This window comes from Juglans regia, chromosome 16 (genome assembly GCF_001411555.2).
Source record: "Juglans regia cultivar Chandler chromosome 16, Walnut 2.0, whole genome shotgun sequence".
NCBI classification, from domain to species: domain Eukaryota; kingdom Viridiplantae; phylum Streptophyta; class Magnoliopsida; order Fagales; family Juglandaceae; genus Juglans; species Juglans regia.
In genome coordinates, this window is record NC_049916.1 from 10,703,418 (window position 1) to 10,722,609 (window position 19,192).

Consider the following 19,192-nt stretch of genomic DNA (forward strand, 5'->3'; position numbering starts at 1 on the left):
AAATAAATAAAACTTATATTTCTAGCACCATAGTGAGTGATAACACTGACTATGTTGACAGACTAAGACCTATGCGATTGGTCGATTCGTAAAAACTTATGGAGTTTTCAAGAGATTCCTAAAGTCAATAGAAATTCTACCAATGAATTTCTAGCGGGCTATTACAGAAAGGCTGCCCAGCATTTTTTAGTCTGAAAGGCATTACTCGGTATCAGTGTAGTCTTTGATCCATCATGAAAGAGGTTTTTTCCTCATCGCTTGGACTCATCCGGATTTGGTTGTATCTAGAGTAGGCATCTATGAAGCTCAAAATTTTGTGCCCATCCATTGAATCCACAATCAAGTCAATAAGCAGTAATGGAAAGTTGTCCTTGGGGCATGCTTTGTTCAAGTTGGTGAAGTCGATGCACGTTCTCCATTTGCGATTTGACTTCCAAACCAAGACCACATTAGAAAGCCACTCCGGCTAGTAGGTCTTCCTAATGAACCTCACGGTGAGTAGTTGGTCCACCTCCTTAGCTATTGTGGCGTACTTCGTGTTGGGGTCTATGGTCAAATGGTGTTTGATCACACCTCTATCGATCCTGAGCATGTCTTCGTGACTCTAAGCAAAGACATCCTTGTGCTCGATGAGTTGTTGTATCAAATGTGATGTCACCTCGGGCTCCATCCTTCTGCCTATTCTCACCCTCTTCTCCGGGTGTGCATTATCCAGTGCTACCAGCTCTAAAGGTTCATTGACCTCTCCCTACTTTTGATTTAACTTGGCTCAAGTTTCCACTTCAGGCTCGATGAGTTCAAGAGGTGGGGGCGAAGCTCATGGCCCAGTTACAAGCGATTTTGCCAATTGCACCTCTTCCCCCCGTCTTTAAGTACCTGCACATAGCATTCTCTCGCTAGCACTTGCTCACCTTGCACTTCTCCTATGCCCGCTTCCATTGAAAATCTCATCTTCAGGTGATACCTAGAAGTTACAACCCTCAGGTTGTACAAGGTCTTTCACCCGATGATCACGTTATAGGAAGAGCGAGTTTTGATCACCAGGAAGTTCGTCATAGTGGTAGCTGCGCATGTTCCTAACCTGACTATTGGGCAATTAGTCATTTCAAATGATGACAGTCTTATGTCTGGTGTCCTACCATGTTCTTATAAGTGCAATATATGTGAGTCCTTCGGCTGTGACTGCCACCGCCCCAAGGTTGTTCCTTAGTTCTTGCTTGCATATTCATGCTCGAGTGTGTTTTCCTAGATGGCGCTACGTTGTCCTTCCTCCTGTTGTATTGTCCTTTTCTCTTCTTTGGCTCCTTTTCCCGAACTCTCCCCTTAGTGGTTCCCTTGGATCTGCTCTCCACAAGCTCCAGTTCAGACTTCCTCGGGGTGGTCAAGGCATAGAGGGTGTCATTTGCATTAACGAAGTCATTACCCCGGTCCATGAATTCTTGAAGTGTGGTGGGGTTCTTTCTTGTCAATTCTGCCGTGAAGGGACTTTAGGTCTAGATGCTACCCAAGAGAGCTGCTAGTGTAATATTTTCATCTTGGTCATTCGCGGTCATGCACTCCTGGTTGAAACGGGAAAGGTAAGACTTCAAGCTCTCATCCTCCCATTGTTTTACTCTGAGGTGGTAGGCAGCTAGTCTCCTTATTCTTCTACTGGCCACGAATTGTGTAAGGCTGCTTGCCCAGCTCCTTGAAACTATCAATGGTGCCTGGCTATAGGGCCCTGAACCATCCCCTAGCTAGACCCTTAAGTGTTAGGGAAAAGCTTGATAGGTAATCTCCCCAGGAAAGCCATGGAGCATCATCTGAGCTTTAAATGTCTCCAAATGCTTGACCAGGTCTTTTGACCCGTCGTACATCTCCCTTTCCAGAACCTTGAAGTTTGGTGGGAGCAAGGTGGCCATCACCTCGGCACTATAAGGGAGATTCGTGCTACTGAGCAATTGGTTGATTGAGAACAATGCTCTTATCTTCTTAACCATCTCCTCATATTTATCCATGAGGTTGCGCAACTCTTCGTGCATAATTTTCTTCTCCTTGTCTTCCACACCTCGCCAGCACTTTGTGACTGCTTAGTCCATCACCATCCAACACTTTATCCTTGAGGCTATGCAATTCGATCATTCTAGCTTGGTTCAACACCATCCAAATCAGGTGTTCCTTTGCCTCAGATTTCGTTTTCCAGCTGGAGATTCTCCATCTCCAATGCCATCTTCTTTATCTGCTCTTCCATATTTGTAAATCTCCCCTCCATGGTCGTCAAGGTAGCTTCTTGATCATAGGTCACTAGAGAATGCATCATAGCAGGCATACAAAAAGCACACTGAGGTTACCAACAAAGATCACATAGACAGCGCTAACTGTTATGAAAGTGTTTTGCATCACTGCCAACATACTCAGTTAACCTACACCATAAGAAACGTAAGGGCTCGATGGGTAGGTAGCACCTCCGATGCCTAAGTCAGTATTTGGAATGGTGAAGTATGGTTTCTGTAGGGTCGTAGAGAGTTACCTCAAATCACCAATTGGTGTCAGTTATATAGGTGATTATTCGATTGATAAGGATTGTATAACCGCATGAACTCTGATGATCTTGGGTGTGTTGTACATCTCGCTTCGGTTAGGTAATAACTGTATAAGGAGGCATTGTTATCGGCGAGAATCTCCAATACCTACCGTTATTGGGAAGGCTCGAGATTCTCTCAACAGTTATATCCTTAATTCAACTCGAATATACTGCAAGTCTACACGTCGTGACCCTCCTTACTTTTCGTTTGCTAGGCTTATAGTACTTGATTCATGGGGCCTTGCAAGGTGGATTGGGCCTAGTCTGATTGGAGGAATATATGTTCGTCCACTACCTATTGCGATATAAATCATTTTATAAAATCTTAGTATGATTTGTGTGATATTATATAGAGTATAATGTTATCGTATCAATGCGATGAATATTATTGTCTTCTATATGTTAGTTCGATTTTAAATATTTATTCTCATTCATTACTTAATATATTTGTTATAGATCATGTTAATTCTTACAAAACTCAAATTTGTTGCCCTCAATGTTTCTGTTAACAATTATTTATCATGGATCATTGATTCTGAGATTCATCTTGACGAATGAATTTGGGAAATACTATTAAGGAAGAAAATGAATCATCCCTATAGGATTGCGTTAAAGCAGTGATTTTCTTTCGCCACCATCTGTATGAAAATTTGAAAATTGAGTACCTCACAATTAATATCCATTAGTTCTATAGGATAGTTTAAGAAAGAGATACATGTATTAGAAGACACATTGTGCTCTTCCCTAAAGCTCGTTATGATTAGGTGCACATGAAGTTGTAAGATTATTAGTGAATACAATTCTACACTTTTAAAAAATAAGTTTAGAATTAAAATTGTGTAGAGAAAAAGTCACTAGTGAGGATATGTTTGAAATGAAATATATAACATATTCATGCCTCTAATGTGCTCTTGGAGCAACAATATTGAGAGTGAAAACTCACTAAGTATTCTAAATTGATATCTTGTTTGCTAGCGACTAAATAAAATAACGAGTTGTTAATGAAAAATCATCAGTCTTGTCCAACTGGTTCTACTCCATTCCGTGGAGTGAATGGAATCTTATTTCATCACAATAAAGAAAACTATGAATGTGGATGTGGAGATGGTAGAAAAACTATCAAAATCAATGGGAGAATTCTCAAAGTTCTTCAAGTAGAAATGCTACATACCACCAGAAGTGGAACCACACTATGCCAAAGCAAGATAAAAATAAAGACATGCAAAATAAGCCTATAAAGAAATATGAAAATAAATGCCACAGGTGTGGTACGAAAAGACATTGGTCACGTACTGGTCATACATCCTAACATTTGGTGGACCTATATCAAGCATCTATGAAAGAAAAAGAAAATGGGTCGAAATGAATTTTGCCAACCATAAGGATCCAGAAAATCATCTAATTAATTTTGATAATCCAAATAGGATGGACCTAACCCATCTTGTTGTTTCTGATTGTTTTACGGATCATAACGAAGAGTGATCTTTTGATTAGTGATGCATATGACCATAACAATTAATTTTCTCTCTTTATTGTGTAATCACATTATGTTTAAATTGTTATCTTTTAATACATCTTGTTAAACTTTGTTTTACAATAATAAAATTTTATTCATATTTTGTTTATAAAGAGATATGGGTTCTATTGATGCATTGACCAACTCCAAAATGATTGGTAAAGATATGTATCTAGAAAACAGTTGTACAACATGATCATTAACAATAAGAATTTTTTTTAATATTTAATATTAGATAGCGCCAACATCAATACAATATCCAGTTCATCGAACTTAATTGAATGCTCCGGAAGAGCCAATATCATGTTACCGAAAAGAAAAAAAAAATTAGTATTGACAATACTTTGTATTCTTCAAAATCTAGAAGAGATTCACTCAGTGTTAAAGATATCCGTCGTAATAGTTATCATGTTGAAACCACCAATGAAGATACGGGTGGATGTCTTTACATTACAACAATAAATTTGGGCGAGTAACTAATATTAGAAAAAAAGAGTTTTTTTTTTTTTTTCTCTGGGTTACATTATACAACAATGAAAACAATTGAATCACATATTGTAATACACAAGAAGTGCTCTGATCCAAAAGTCTTTATACTTTGGCATGATCATTCTGGTCATCCAGAATCAATCTTGATGTGTTGAATAATTGAGAATTCATATGGACATATTCTAAAGAACCAGAAGATTCTTTTACTAAGTGATTATCCATGTGTAGTATGTTCCAAATGAAAGCTAATTATCAAATCATCTCATTCCAAGGTAGTTATTGAATCTCTATTATTTTTGCACGGAATCCATAGAGATATATATGTGGACCTATATATCCACCATATGAGCCATTTATATATTTTATGGTTTTAATAGATGCATCAACTAGATGGTCACATGTTTGTCTAATCTCTATTCGAAATATTGCATTCGTTAGACTTTTTTTTATAAATTATTAGATTACGGGCTCAATTTCCTGATTATCCAATTTAGTATATTCGATTGGATAATGTTGGAGAATTTACATCTAAATATTCTAATGATTATTTTGTATAAGTTGGAATTAATGTTGAACATTTTGTTGCCTATACACATACCCATAATGATTTAACTGAGTCATTAATTAAACGTCTGTAGTTAATTTCCTGACCATTACTTTTAAAAACAAAACTACATCTCTCTGCTTAGGGATATACAATTTTACATGTTGTATCATTGGTTCGAATAAGACCAACTGCATAATAAATATTTTGCCTTGCAATTTGCATTTGTCCAACAACCAAATATTTTTCATCTTCGTACTTTTGGTTGTGTTGTGTATTTTCGGATTACACCTCCCCAGCGCACTAAGATGTGACCTCAAATAGACTTGGAATTTATTTTGGCTTTTATTGTCCCAGCGTCATTAGATACCTTGAGCCTTTAACTGAGGATATTTTTAAGGCACGTTTTGAAGATTGTCATTTTGATGAAGAAAATAAATAGCTTCTAAACGGTCCTTCCGCTAATGCCCCAAAAACACCCTCCAATGAAGGGTTTCCACGTCGTCTCCTATGGGACTTATGTTAAACTGCATAACACAAGACCCTCTCCCAGATCTTTCTCTTCCAGACCCTCATGGCCTCGCCCAAGACCCTCTCTTCCAAGCCCCTTGACCAAGACCCTCGACCCTCTCTTCCAATAAACTACGGAGAGAGATGCCCAGTGCTAGAGTCCCACTAGCATAAATAAAGTATTCATGTTATGGCACAATGAAATGCAAACATTATCTTATCCTTCAATCTCAAGATATTAAAATTAACAACTCATTGGAACTTCGATGAGACGTCCTTAAGAAATAAATCCTGCATTCCAAACCAAGAAGAAAGGAAGCAGACAATTAGCAAAATTAACATTAAAAAAGTGTGAGTTAATAAAGCTTAAATAGGATCACATGCAAGTTCATCAAGGGACCTAGAAGAGCATTTTAACAAAAACAAAAGGCCTTGTGCACGTAGATTGAACAGAAGATGGGTATTGAAATTTCACAACTATGGTGGTATCTTTTCTTGACTGCGTTGGAAGAAAGAGAGAATTTCATGCTTTGAATAGGGCATTATTTTACCTACAAGTTGTAAAAGCTATGAAGGCTAGCACAGCAACACCAACCAGTTCCGTGAAAAACACAGCCAAATCAATGCCCACCAACCGCACCATGGACAAAACCCGGTCGTCGCTACCACTACCAGAGATTGGTAGGGATGCAGTTGTTGGCATTGATGAACATGTAAGGAGGAGGGGAAGTACGAATCACAGGGACTCCCTTCTTTGACGTCTTCTTCTACTGCTGTAGCTAGTGGACGTTCGAGATATTTATAGTCTACAGAAGTCGGATGGAGACGGAATTGCTTTCCCTGGTTTTGGTGTAACACCCCGTATTTTTAGTGTAATTTTTACTGAAGGATTTTTATTATTTATTCAAAAATTTATCCTCTTATTTTAAAATTGGTTGGATTTTTAGTGAGTTTATTTCTATGATTTTAATTTATTAATTTGGTGAAAATTATTTTTATGTGCTTTCTTAATATTTATTTAATGTTATGCATTTAAATTGCTTTTAATATTTAAATTAATTACTGGGTGATTTAATTATTTCAATTTGACTTTACCATTACGTTTAAATTATTTTATTTAACTTATAGTTTTAAAATCGTTTCCGTTGGATCATTTTCGTGACCCAAGTTACGAGGACTGGACCTCATTTCTTTCCCTCTATTTTTTTTCTCTTTCCTCTCTTTCTTCTTTTCTTTCTCTTTTTCTTTCCTTTTTCTTTCTTTTCCCGCTGCTTTCCCCCCGTGCGCGAGCTCTCTCTCTCTTTCTCTCTCTCCCCGTGCGACTTCGGCCTCCACCCAGCCCGCCGCCGTGAGCCGGCGGTGACTCTCACCGCCCATCCCCTCGTGTTCCCCTCCCGCCGGTCGTCCTACCCCACCAACCCCACCTCCGTTCGTGCCGCCGATAGCCCCCACGAGACCCACGAAGCCGCGGCACTCTTTCCGCCGTTGCGCCGTCGTCGCGCCACCATTGGCCACCATCTTCCTACCACTTCATCCCCGACCTCTTGGCAACCCTTTGGACCCAACCCCAGCTCCGATCCGTCACCGGTGAAGCCCCACCAAGTCCATTTCCGATTTGTACATTTTTGGCCTTAAACCACCATTTGCGCCGTCATCCACGGCAAACCACCACCACCATTGGCTTCACCGACCTCTCTAGGCCCTACCCTATCATTTTGGGGTCTTCGTTTGTCTCCGTTGAAAAGTGGGTATTTGTGACCCACGGCCACAGTGTATTTTACACTGTGGTGTTGCTCAGACGTCGCCTTTTTCAGCTTCGTGATCCTCCGGAAATTATCATATAGCGCTGTAAGTATTTCTCCAAAGAATTCTCATGAATTTTATGTATTTTTGCACTAACCCTTTTCACTGTATTTTTTGGCATGCCGGACTGAGTCCGAGGAGTACGGGGGTCGGATGGATTTGTGATTGGAGTTGTTGGTTTGATTGGATTGGATTGGTTATTGGATATTGGTTATTGATGGATTTTGGATTGGTTGGTTCATGTGCATTTCATTATTTCATGCATGTTCATGTTTGTAAAGGAAAACTGGGTTTTCGTGTATTGCATTCATGTTCATGTGTTTATGAAAACTGGGTTTTCATGTGAATGATTTGTTGGGTGCGTGTGTATCACGAACCCCAAGCCGAGATGGGGCATTATCTCGGTGGAGCTCCTCTGGTTACTCGGGAGCGGAATAAACTGAGTAACGTCCCCTGGATTGTCGCTGGGCGACAATGGGATCGGACGAGAGATTCGTGCCGACTCCGTGGTCCTTCTGCTGGCGGGGACTAGAGGATGTCTGGCCATGTACGCGCTGGGCGCGGAACTGGGCATCGCTCGTTGTGTAGTGGATGTTTCCCACTAACGTGTTGGGCGCGAAAGTGGGCATCGCTACGAAGCCAGGGTGTGCGGATGACCCATAGGGGAGATCATGGTGCATACATTAAAAATGGACTATTTTCTGGGAAAATAGCGTGTGTTGGATTTTGTGTAATTCATTTTCTGGGAAAATGTTTTACGGATTATTTTTGGGCCAAATGGGATTTTGGCGTGTGTTGGAAAATTAATCATTTTCGGAGAAAATGATATTTTGAGGAAAAATGCATATTTCTTCATATGCATGCATGTTGGTGGCATTAATGCATTTTTATTCCTGAGGATATTATTTTTTTTGGGTTATACTTACCTGCGGTACCATTCTGTGGTAACGCAGATTTTGATGCAGATGAGGAGGAGGAGGGCGAGCCTGAGGAGACGGCTCCGCCCGAGGAGTGATCTGGGATCACTAGCTTGTTATTTTATTTTACCCTTTTGTATTTTTGGGACATGTGTTAACTTTATTTTTGGATGACTGTATAACTGCTTTTAAAACTTTACTGATGTTTAGTTTGTATTTAAATTCTGGTACTTAGATGACTATCCGCTGCGATACTTTTTATTTGTACATCATTGCATGTACACACACTGGCACTTCGTTGGGATGTGTGACCGTGTTGTCATCATCCCGGCGTCTCGATTCCCGTGTTTTCTTTACATGGGGGTCGGGGGCGCCACATTTGGTTTTTTATCAGATGTGATGAGTCTCATCATGATATGCAGTGTAGGATTGCTGACGTGGCCAATTTTTATAGGGGTTGTTAAAGCCCAAGGAATAGACCGACCGTTCCGAAGAGGGTTTTTTCATGAAACAATCTTCTTACCATTAGGGAGGAAAGGTTGCCAGAAGCACAAAATAAATAACATGGAGCACTTTGACGCTCTCTCATCTTGATCCTCGTACAAATCATTAAAATTATAGTGAATTGGAAGTTCAAAAGATAATTTATTTGCAAGTTATTACAAATCAATTACCAAGTTTCTTTACTGATAATAAGAAAATCATGGTGTCTCACTTTCCGGTTTCTAATACTCTAACAAAGATTGATGTCCTGGTAAGACAACCAATAATATAACGGCTAATGATTCTAAGACACGCTTGAAGCATGAAAGACCTATTGGTGTAAAGGATAAAACTCACTGGAAGAGAAAAGTACAAATAAAAGAAATTGATACTCTTGAAGTGGACATACTCACAAAACAGGCAACAAGAGTCGTAGATCTATCCATACTTTCTGTATAAAACTATCCCATAATAGAAACCTTTGAAAGCGTAATCTCCTAAAGAGTTATCCCCTGAAGAGAAAAAACTATCTGAAAATAATGAGATCTCGATACATTATGTAAATACGGGAGAATTATTTGATAGAAATAAAATTGTTGTCGATAATATATTTTCATTTAGAGTTGCTCTAGATATCACCAAAAATGATGATGAAAATGAATAAAAAATCATAGAAGAATGTTGATGTAGAATTGATTGGCTAAAATGGAAAGCAGCAATTCATACAAAATTAATGTCAGTGGTAAAACATGTATTTGGACCTATAATCCAAACACATGAGTGTGTGATGCCTATTGTGTTTGTACGTAAATATAATGAGAAAAATGAAATTGTGAGATACAAAACATGACTTGTTGCATAATGTTTCTCTTAGAAACTTGATATTAATTATGAAAAGACATTTTCTTCTATAGTAGATGCATTATGTTTAGATTATTGATTAGCTTAATAGCTACAAAAAGTATAGATATGCATTTAATGAATGTTGTTACAACATTTTTTTTTTTTTTTAAAAAGAGCGGGAAATCACATGTCCAATAGTGACCCCTCCCAAAGTTTATTAATAAAGCCCTCACTTATGGCGGAGGAATACCGTGGTTACAAGAAAAGACCATGGAAAAACAGGCCCATAATCAAGAAAAAAAAAAAAAACTAGAACAAAAATAATAGATCACTATTTAAACAAAACCCACCACAACCCAAAACCAAGGCTTACAAATAACCCCAACTTTTACAATCTAACATCTCAAAGATGGAAAACCCAAAGAATCCAAACGGATCAGGCCTCTAAAAACCCGAGGCAAATTATAACTACTCGAAAAATCCCACTCAGAACCTAAGGCCCCTGCCTTTGCTAACCAATCCGCCACCCTATTACTTTCAAGAAAAACATGCTGAAACCGACATTGAACCATGAAAGCTAACTCAACAATTTCCTCCCAAAAATCCTCAAGGTACCATACTCCACATCTCCCTCTACTCCACCAAGAAATAACTACCATAGAATCCATTTCAACTATCACATTTGAGAGATTCAATGTTTTGCATCTTCTCAACCCATAAAGGAGAGCCATAAGTTCCGCCTTATTATTAGAACCAAACCCAATATAAGAAGCATAGGCCTAAACCATCCCACCAGAAGCATCCCGAATAACCCCACCAATACCACAAGAGCCCGGATTACCAATACTACTACCATCCGTATTCAATTTAAACCACCCCAGCGGCGGTTTATCCCACCTCACCACTTTACAACTTGGAACTTTCGGCACCACCGGAACTATCTGCAAAGCTTCCAGAATCATACCATCTCGACGAGACAGATTTTTATTTTGCTTAGCCGCCTGTGAGATGGACCCTAACCACACACATATAGAATGAATAACAGAATTATGCGATTCCAATATACCTTCCATTCGAGCAAGACACCTCCTTCTCCATAGGCGCCAAGTAATAATAATGGAAATAATGCCAACAATAAAGCCCACCTGTGAGGAAGAGCTAGCCCGCCTAAACCAAATCTCAACATTTTGTTTCCAAGTTCTACCAAGAGGTATGCCAATAAGATTTCCAAAAAAAGACCACACTCTGTATGGAAATTCTCCCTCAAAAAGCACATGATTAATATCTTCAATATGACCATGATTACAGCAATTACATTTAGATACAAGAGGAATACCAATACGGCGTAATTTGTCATCCACACTCAAGGCCATAAACCATGTCCTCCAAAAATGGATAGACATTTTTAAAGGAAGATTCTTATGCCAAATCCATGCATGCTAAACCATAGGATTACCTCTAATACGAATACAATTCCATGCAGATTTTGTAGAAAAAATACCTGTATCCGTAGGAGTCCAAACTAGAACATCCTTTCCATTCTTCAGTCCAGCTAAATCAGTTATTATCTCATCCACCTTATCTTGCCCTACTAACTCCTCCAATAACTCCACATCCCAACTATTCGACAACCTACAATCTTTAACTTTCAAAAGAGGAGAACCCATAACATTCATTTCATTAATCAATGGACCATTATCCCTCCATTTGTCATACCAGAAATAAAGATCACCCTCTCTAATTTTCCATTTTGAATTATTTAACAACAACGGAATACAATTAGCAACCATTCTCCAAAATCGAGATCCTTTATTATTTTCTATAAGATACCACGGCCGGGTTCCAACATATTTGGTTTTGAAAAAATTTGCCCATAAAGAATTACCTTGAAGAAGGTTCCAAGCGAAGCGCATATGCAAGGCTTTCTGAACATCCTCAAGGCTTCGTAACCCAATTCCTCCTTCTTCCACCGGCTTACACATCTTATTCCAAGCCAACCATTTCTTTTTGTTCCGTCCATCAGCTTCTCCCCAAAAGAAAGAACTCATCAATCTATGAATCTTGGCAATAGTAACTTGAGGTACCTGTAAAACAGCAAGTAGATGGATATTCATACTAGATAGAACATGCCTCAAAAGAACAAGTTTTCCTCCCGAAGAAAGAAGCCTCATCTTCCATCCACTAATATTTTGCCTCACTTTATTCACCATTTCTTCTAAATGAGCCTGTTTCAAACGCCCTCGAATTATTGGCACACCTAGATATTTGAAAGGGAAAGTTCCTTCCATAAAGCCCGTCTGCCTTAAAATCCATTGCTTACGCCGATTTGGAATTTTATTAGAACAATACAAAGCAGATTTCTGAACATTAATAGTTTGTCCAGACCACCTCTCATATTGAATCAAAATTTTTTGAAGAACCCGCACCGATCTTTGACTTCCATTTGAAAAAACCATAACATCATCAGCATACATCAAATGAGAGATAATAGGCGTACCTCGGGCCTGAGAGAATAGGCCAAACTGATTCTCTTGCACACTCCTATGAATCAAACGGGAAAGAACCTCTTGTTGGATAATAAACAAATAAGGAGATAGAGGATCACCTTGACGGAACCCACGACCACCCAGAAAAAAACCCTTAACCGTTCCATTCATCATGACTGAATACCAAGGGCTAGAGATACACGAATAAATCAACTCACAAAATTGAGAAGAGAAACCAAACCTTCTCAAAACCATTATCAAGAATCCCCAATCCACCCGATCATAAGCTTTCGCCATATCCACTTTTAACAAGATATTCCCCCCATGTATTCTTTTATTAATAGACTGCACCAACTCCCGAGTGAGGCTAATGTTCTCAAAAATACTCCTTCCAGGAATAAAGGCTCCTTGCTCCAAAGAAATCAAGCGAGGTAAAATACCAGTTAAACGAGAAACAATAATCTTGGAGCAAATTTTATAAAATACAGAACAAAGACTAATATGGCAGAACTTATCAAAACCTGTGGGTGACTCCATCTTTGGTATAAGAACCAAATATGAGGCCGTGAAAAATCTTGGAAGATCCTTGATCATAAAGAATTCCACTAATGCCTTCCAAACATCAACCTTAACCACTTCCCAACAATTTTTATAAAAACCCGCTCCAAACCCATCAGGACCCGGAGTGCTTTGATTTGGGATGGATGATACTGCCTCAAACACTTCCTCTAAAGTAGGCGGCCTAATCAAAGAAACATTTTCCTCCTCTAGTATGACCGTCTCAATAAGGCCTTCCAGTCTAGATTGCTCTATGGGTGGTTCTCCTCGAAGTGAATCTTGAAAAAATTCCACCGCCCCTTGATGAATACTCTCCGGGCTCTCATAAGTTTTTCCATTCGATCTCATCTCCAGCACTCTCTTCCTTCTTTTATTAATAAGACAAGCATGAAAAAATTTTGAATTACTATCTCCCTCCAACTTCCATTTAAGCTTAGCCATTTGTGCCAATCTCATCTCTTCCCGATGCCTCCAACCAGCTAGATTTGAGACTGCCTCATATAGTTCTCTCTCCAAATTTACCTCTCAATTTGATTGAAGCTGTAGCATAATCTCCTCAATCTGTTTTTCAAGGGCATCAATACGCCCTATTGTGTGACCAAATACTCTTTTATTCCATTCCCGAAGCACCACCTTCGTATGTTTTAATTTCTTACTTAAACAAAGGATTGGAGAACCTACCATCTGTAAATTCCAAGCAGCTCTAACACAATCCAGGAAACCTGGATGATCCACCCACATTTGTTGAAACCGAAATGGAGACGGCCCATAGGAGAAAGGATCTTTCTTGAACTCAATGATCATGGGGGCATGGTCTGAAGTAGATCTAGACAAGTAAGAACAAATAGTATTAGGGAACAAATTACTGAATGAATTATCCATTAGAGCACGATCAAGCCGAGCCCACGAACGGGCCAATCCTGACTGCCCATTACACCATGAGAAACAACTCCCTTTCGTAGCCATTTCCATAGGACCCCTTTGATGAATCCAATCATTAAAATCATCCATAGCCACATTTGGCCGAGGTCTTCCTCTTCTCCTTTCCGAATCATTCCTGATAATATTAAAATCCCCCACAACAACACAAGGATCTACACCCACATGATTACTACTGAGCTCTTGCCATAGATAGCGCCTCTCCACCCAGGAACATTTAGCATAAATCACATGAATCAAAATTTTATCTGCACCATTCTCTACAACAACGGAAATAAATTGCATACCCAACTTATCAACTTGCACCTTATAAATACTATCCCACAAAAGCCATATTTTCCCCCCTTCCACCTCATTAGAAATAACCATATCAAAATTTAGACTTCTAGCCAATTTACAAGCACCCTCTAAATTTTGAAACGGTTCTAAAAGTGCAACAATTTTCGGTTTATATCTTCCCACCAATGTCTTTAGTCTGGTTCTAGATGTTCCCACCCCTCTAATATTCCATACCAAGATGGAATCAATCATTAAGCAATGTTAGAATTTCGGGCAAGAACCCGAGAAGAACTACGCATTTTAATAAAAAAAAAAATTTATTATACCTCTTTTTACCATCATTCAACTCAGATTCAGTAAAGTAGTCTTTAGTTTGTGAAAAAACCTCTGGATGCTGTTCCGGTTCTAGTTCTGAAGAACAGTTCTCTTCCATCATGATTTCTTCATCAACTTCTTCATCAACGTCCTCATCTATTTCCTCTTCCACCACTGGTTGCGTCTGCTCCATAATCGGACCATTATCTTCCGCACGCAAACTCTGATTTACGTCCATATTAGACTCCACATAACACGCACCCGTGACAATCCCTGCACCATCTGCGTCCCCAACGTGTAACATTAAATCTGTTTCAACAAGAGGCGTCAACTGCACCACCTTATTAATCACAGGAGGAATTACTTCTCCCATCTGCTCCGGTTGTTCATCATTCTCAGAACCCAACTGCACCATTTAGTCTGCCACCTACACTGGCAATTCTTCCTTCTCGGCATCCAATTGCACATGAGTTGCAACTGCTACTCCCGTCGCCTTCTCCACCCCAGCCTCCTTTGTTTCTTTGTCCATCCGCATAGAATGTTCACCCACAGCAATATTTTCCACAAGAACCAATAGAGGAGTTTCAACCTTATCATCATTCTGCTCTATCCCTTGATCATCCGAGAGGCATTTCCTACTCCCTTTTCTTCCCCCTTTCTTACCAGCTTTTCTAGGATTACAAGTCCGTGCATTATGACCATGCATCTTACATGACGAACAGAAAGCTGGGAGCATTTCATAAAATATTTCTTGCTTTCGGCTAGAAGACAGTTCAGGCGCTCCAATCTAGAAATGAGACGGTGGCGGTTTTGCAGCATCCACTTCCACACAGAGCTGTGCACCATCCGTTCTTGTTGCACACCGTGTCGGATTATCACGGCGAATGAAAGTTCCAATCGGTGCCATCAAAATCTTCAAGAAAGATTCTTGATAAAAGTTTGGAGGAAGACCCGGCAAAGAAACCCATACCAGGACCCTTGATGGTTCGGCATCCTCATTGAATTCTGGTGACCATCTGAATGCACGGTAGAAGATCCCATTTATTTCACAAACCTCCCATGATAATGCTTTGGTGAAATCAACTTCATTAGCCATGCGAATGAAGACGTTACGCGGTCTCCTCATGGCAGAAACTACTGGACTGGCCGTAAGGCCCCATCGACTGTGAATGAAAGCCCTCACAGCATCCAACGACGGACGGTTCTTCAAGAACTTGAGGACTACAGAGTAGCGGAAAGGTTCCGCTGATCTTGCTATTTCTTCTTTAGTAAACTGAAAATATACCTCACCTTCCAACATCTTTGGAAGCCTGGGTGCAAGAAGCATCTCCGGTATAGGTTGAGGGACGGCACCCACCAGATCGGCAAAGGAAGGCCGACCGGTGCCACCCTCTACGGCTGCCATGCAGCCTCACGTAAAGCCCAGACCCCGTGCGGCAGCAAGAACCCTATTCTTTAGAGAGAAAAAGGGTATAAACGGAAACTTGTTACAACATATTTATATAAAAATCACTGGTAATCTCTTAAGAATATAAAATGCCCAAAACATGCTTACTCTATCAAGCTACAAAAATCTTTATATAGGTTCAAGCAATCTAGACCCAATGGCTAACACTCTACTAGCTTCTTGTAGACTAAAGTAGTGAATATTTAATAAAAGAAGGATTTGGAAATAATATAATTTGTCCATGTATTTTCATTAAAATTCAGATTCCATATTTGCTATTGTTGCATTATATGTAGATGCTTTAAATCTTGTTGGAACTCTAGAAGAGTTCAAGAAAAATGAAACTTATTTAAAAAATGAATTTGAAATCAAAGATTTTGGAAAAAAAAGATTTTTCTTAGTCTGTAAATTAAGCACTTTTTAAATGGAATTCTTGTCCATCAGTCAACATATACAGAAAAAGTCCTGAAATACTTAAGGGGACCTTTTGCACATCAAGTAACAAGACAAAGTTCATCCCTTAAGTATTCCAATGGTTGTCTTGTTACTTGATGTGCAAAAGGTCCCCTTTTGCCCTCAAGAAGATGGTGAAGAAATTCTTCACCTGAAGTATCATATCTTAGTACAATTAGTACTTTAATGTATCTTGCAAAATTGCACACAACCAGATATTGCCTTTTCAGTCAACTTAATAGCAAGATACAGTTCTGCACCAACTCGAATCCATTGGAATGATGTCAAACATATTCTACGCTACCTTCGTGGAACATTTGACACGAGATTCTTTTAACTCAAAATGGCTGAATCCTCAATTAATTGGTTATGTAGACTCGGGTTACTTTTCTGATTGGCATAAAGGAAGATCACAAACATAATACTTATTCACTTGTGGCGGCACCGCTATTTCATGGAGATTTGTCAAGCAAAAATATTAGTTTTTATGACGCCCCCAGATTCCACTTAGAATTTGGCAGACTTTGAAGCGTTGAGACATGCAACACATGGTTATTTGCTCATGTTCATGACAATAAGATGCAATACACCTAGCATTCATCTAAACAATATGCAATATTAGTTGCGAATAAATTTTCTTTTAGCAATACTATGTACCAGATAAGACATATCCCAAAACACTAAAAACATATTTCATGAACTGAAGATAATAGACGTTCAAGTTACAGCGTATGTCCAAAAGATCTGTAAGAATAAGAGTACTAGAGAAAGAGCTCCCTAAGTACATGCAAGGACTAATATAACTATTAGGCTAATCCTTCAAATAGCTCGCGCAACAGAGCATCACAGTGATGAGCTCTGCATCATGTCGTTGCTACCTAATCGACCTCCTCTAATTGATCCTCTGTAGCATCTCTTGATCTTGGCAAATGATCTACCATTCTGGGAGGTATGGTATTTGGGACTAACATTGAGATTTAATTACAAATCTCAGCAAGTTAACAAATAACCTAAACTAACAATTTAAAGATGCATGCATGATAGTAAAAAGCATGAATGCAAAATGTGAACATGAATAAGCTTGACGTGACTTGATAAATAACATGACATGTGCTGGCATGACTTGAACTGATGTGGAATAAAACATGACATAAAGCTAAACATGAAATAACATGACTTGACATGACCGTGAAACTTGATACTTGAAAATTGAACATGAACGTGAATGTTAACATGAACATGAAACTTAATATGGACTGAGCAAGAACTTAACGTGAAGCTGAACATGACATTGAATGTAAAACTTAACATGAATTGAACATGAACTTAACGTGAAGCTGTACATGAAACTGAAACCTAAGATGAACTTTATATGAACTTAATGTGAAGCTGAACATGAACTCTAGGGCTGAGCACCGATTGGTTCGGAGTCGGAGGGCCCATCCTCCGACTCTGACTCCGACTTTGTCGGAGGTCGAATCCGACCTCCGACTCTGACTCCACGAGTTACATAATCCGCTCCGACTCCGACTCCGACTTGTCGGAGCGGAGTCGGAGCGGAGTCGGATTTTTTTATTTTTTTTAACTTCATATTTGACCCACTTTAAAAAATATATATATATAATTTGTGGGCTTTCAAATTTCAACTTTCTCAATATTACAATCTAAACTAAATAGAAGACCTGGACATGCATGCAATATCAATCTAATGTTATCATTATACTAAAAGAACATGCAAACAAAAACCTGCATTACAAAAGTTTCGAATGGCCAAACTTACTGATATCCACATCATCCATTATCCATATCCTCATATCCACATCCAACTAAATATTAATCACTACAATAAACATCCACATATCACACCTACCATCTATCATCCACATCTATTATAATAATAGATACTTACACTACTACAATAACATGCATCAAAAATTAAAAAAAAAGACCTATTTTTACATGTACTCCCATCATCTAGATTCTAGATTCCATATCCTGATATCCACATCATTCTAACAAAAAAGAAATCCAAAATGTTCTAAGAGCAAACCAAAATAAATGTTCCAACAACATTTAAATATTTAATTACAAACTTTCAAATGCACCAAAATAAAATAAATTACAAGCTTCCAAATTACAATATTCTAAATGCCCAACAAATGAACCAAAATATATTAAATGTTACAAATTTCCAAATGTTCCAACTTCCAACTTTCAAGTTGTGCCTGAAAAAAAAAATGAAAATATTAGTAAGAAAAACAACCCAACTTTAATATCATATGAAAAATAAATTTAAACAAACATAAAAAGCATGTATATTATATCTTTTTAGGAAGATGCAAAATCTTACATAGTTGTAATATTCTCAAAAAGCCTATTAGGAGGAATGGATCCATTTAGTTTTTTTGAACTAAGGTCTCGGAAACATAAATAAATATGGACCAATGGTATAAACAAAGTAGAAGTAGATAGCATAGTTGTCTTTGAAAAGTAAACAGAATTTAGCATGAAGCATCTAGTATGTTGGATAGTAGCTCAAACCTCAAAGGCTCAATATGTCAAATTGTCAATCATCTTCACGAAGTAAGTTGGCCATACCAGTGATTAATTCTACATTAAGATGTTAAAGTATAAGAGGTTAGTATCAGAAAATGTCAAAATCAACATATATAACAACTTAAAAAAATTCTCTAAATACCTGAGTCTAACTTATAACTCTCCGCATCATCAATGGCATCCGTATAATTTTGACTCAAGCATATAGGAGTTGATTTCAACCAGTTTTGCGTGCACACAAGAGCTTTGACAGTTCTAGGAGCCAAAGAACTCCTAAATGGATCCAGGACACGGCCTCCTATGCTAAATACCGACTCAGATGCAACGGTGGTGATCGGAATGACCAAGATATCTCTTGCCATTAGGGCAAGAACCGAATATTTGCTTGAGTTGACTTTTCACCATACCAAAATTTCAAAATTCCCCGTAGGAATCTCAACATCCTCCAACAAATACCGCTCTAGTTCAGACTTACAATCCATCAAGGATGC

General features: G+C 38.6%; 1 protein-coding gene across 1 annotated transcript; it reads right to left on the bottom strand.

Annotated features, from left to right (window-relative positions):
• Positions 1 to 15,032: 15,032 nt before the first annotated feature.
• LOC108993456 lies at positions 15,033 to 15,650 on the bottom strand. Its single transcript, XM_018968381.2, has one exon. It carries the CDS (start codon positions 15,648 to 15,650, stop codon positions 15,033 to 15,035), a length of 618 nt encoding a protein of 205 aa, XP_018823926.2.
• Positions 15,651 to 19,192: the final 3,542 nt, after the last annotated feature.

Bases quoted from the DNA above. Each gene is read 5' to 3' on its own strand.
- LOC108993456 (XM_018968381.2), bottom strand. From the start codon at position 15,650: ATGGCAGCCGTAGAGGGTGGCACCGGTCGGCCTTCCTTTGCCGATCTG.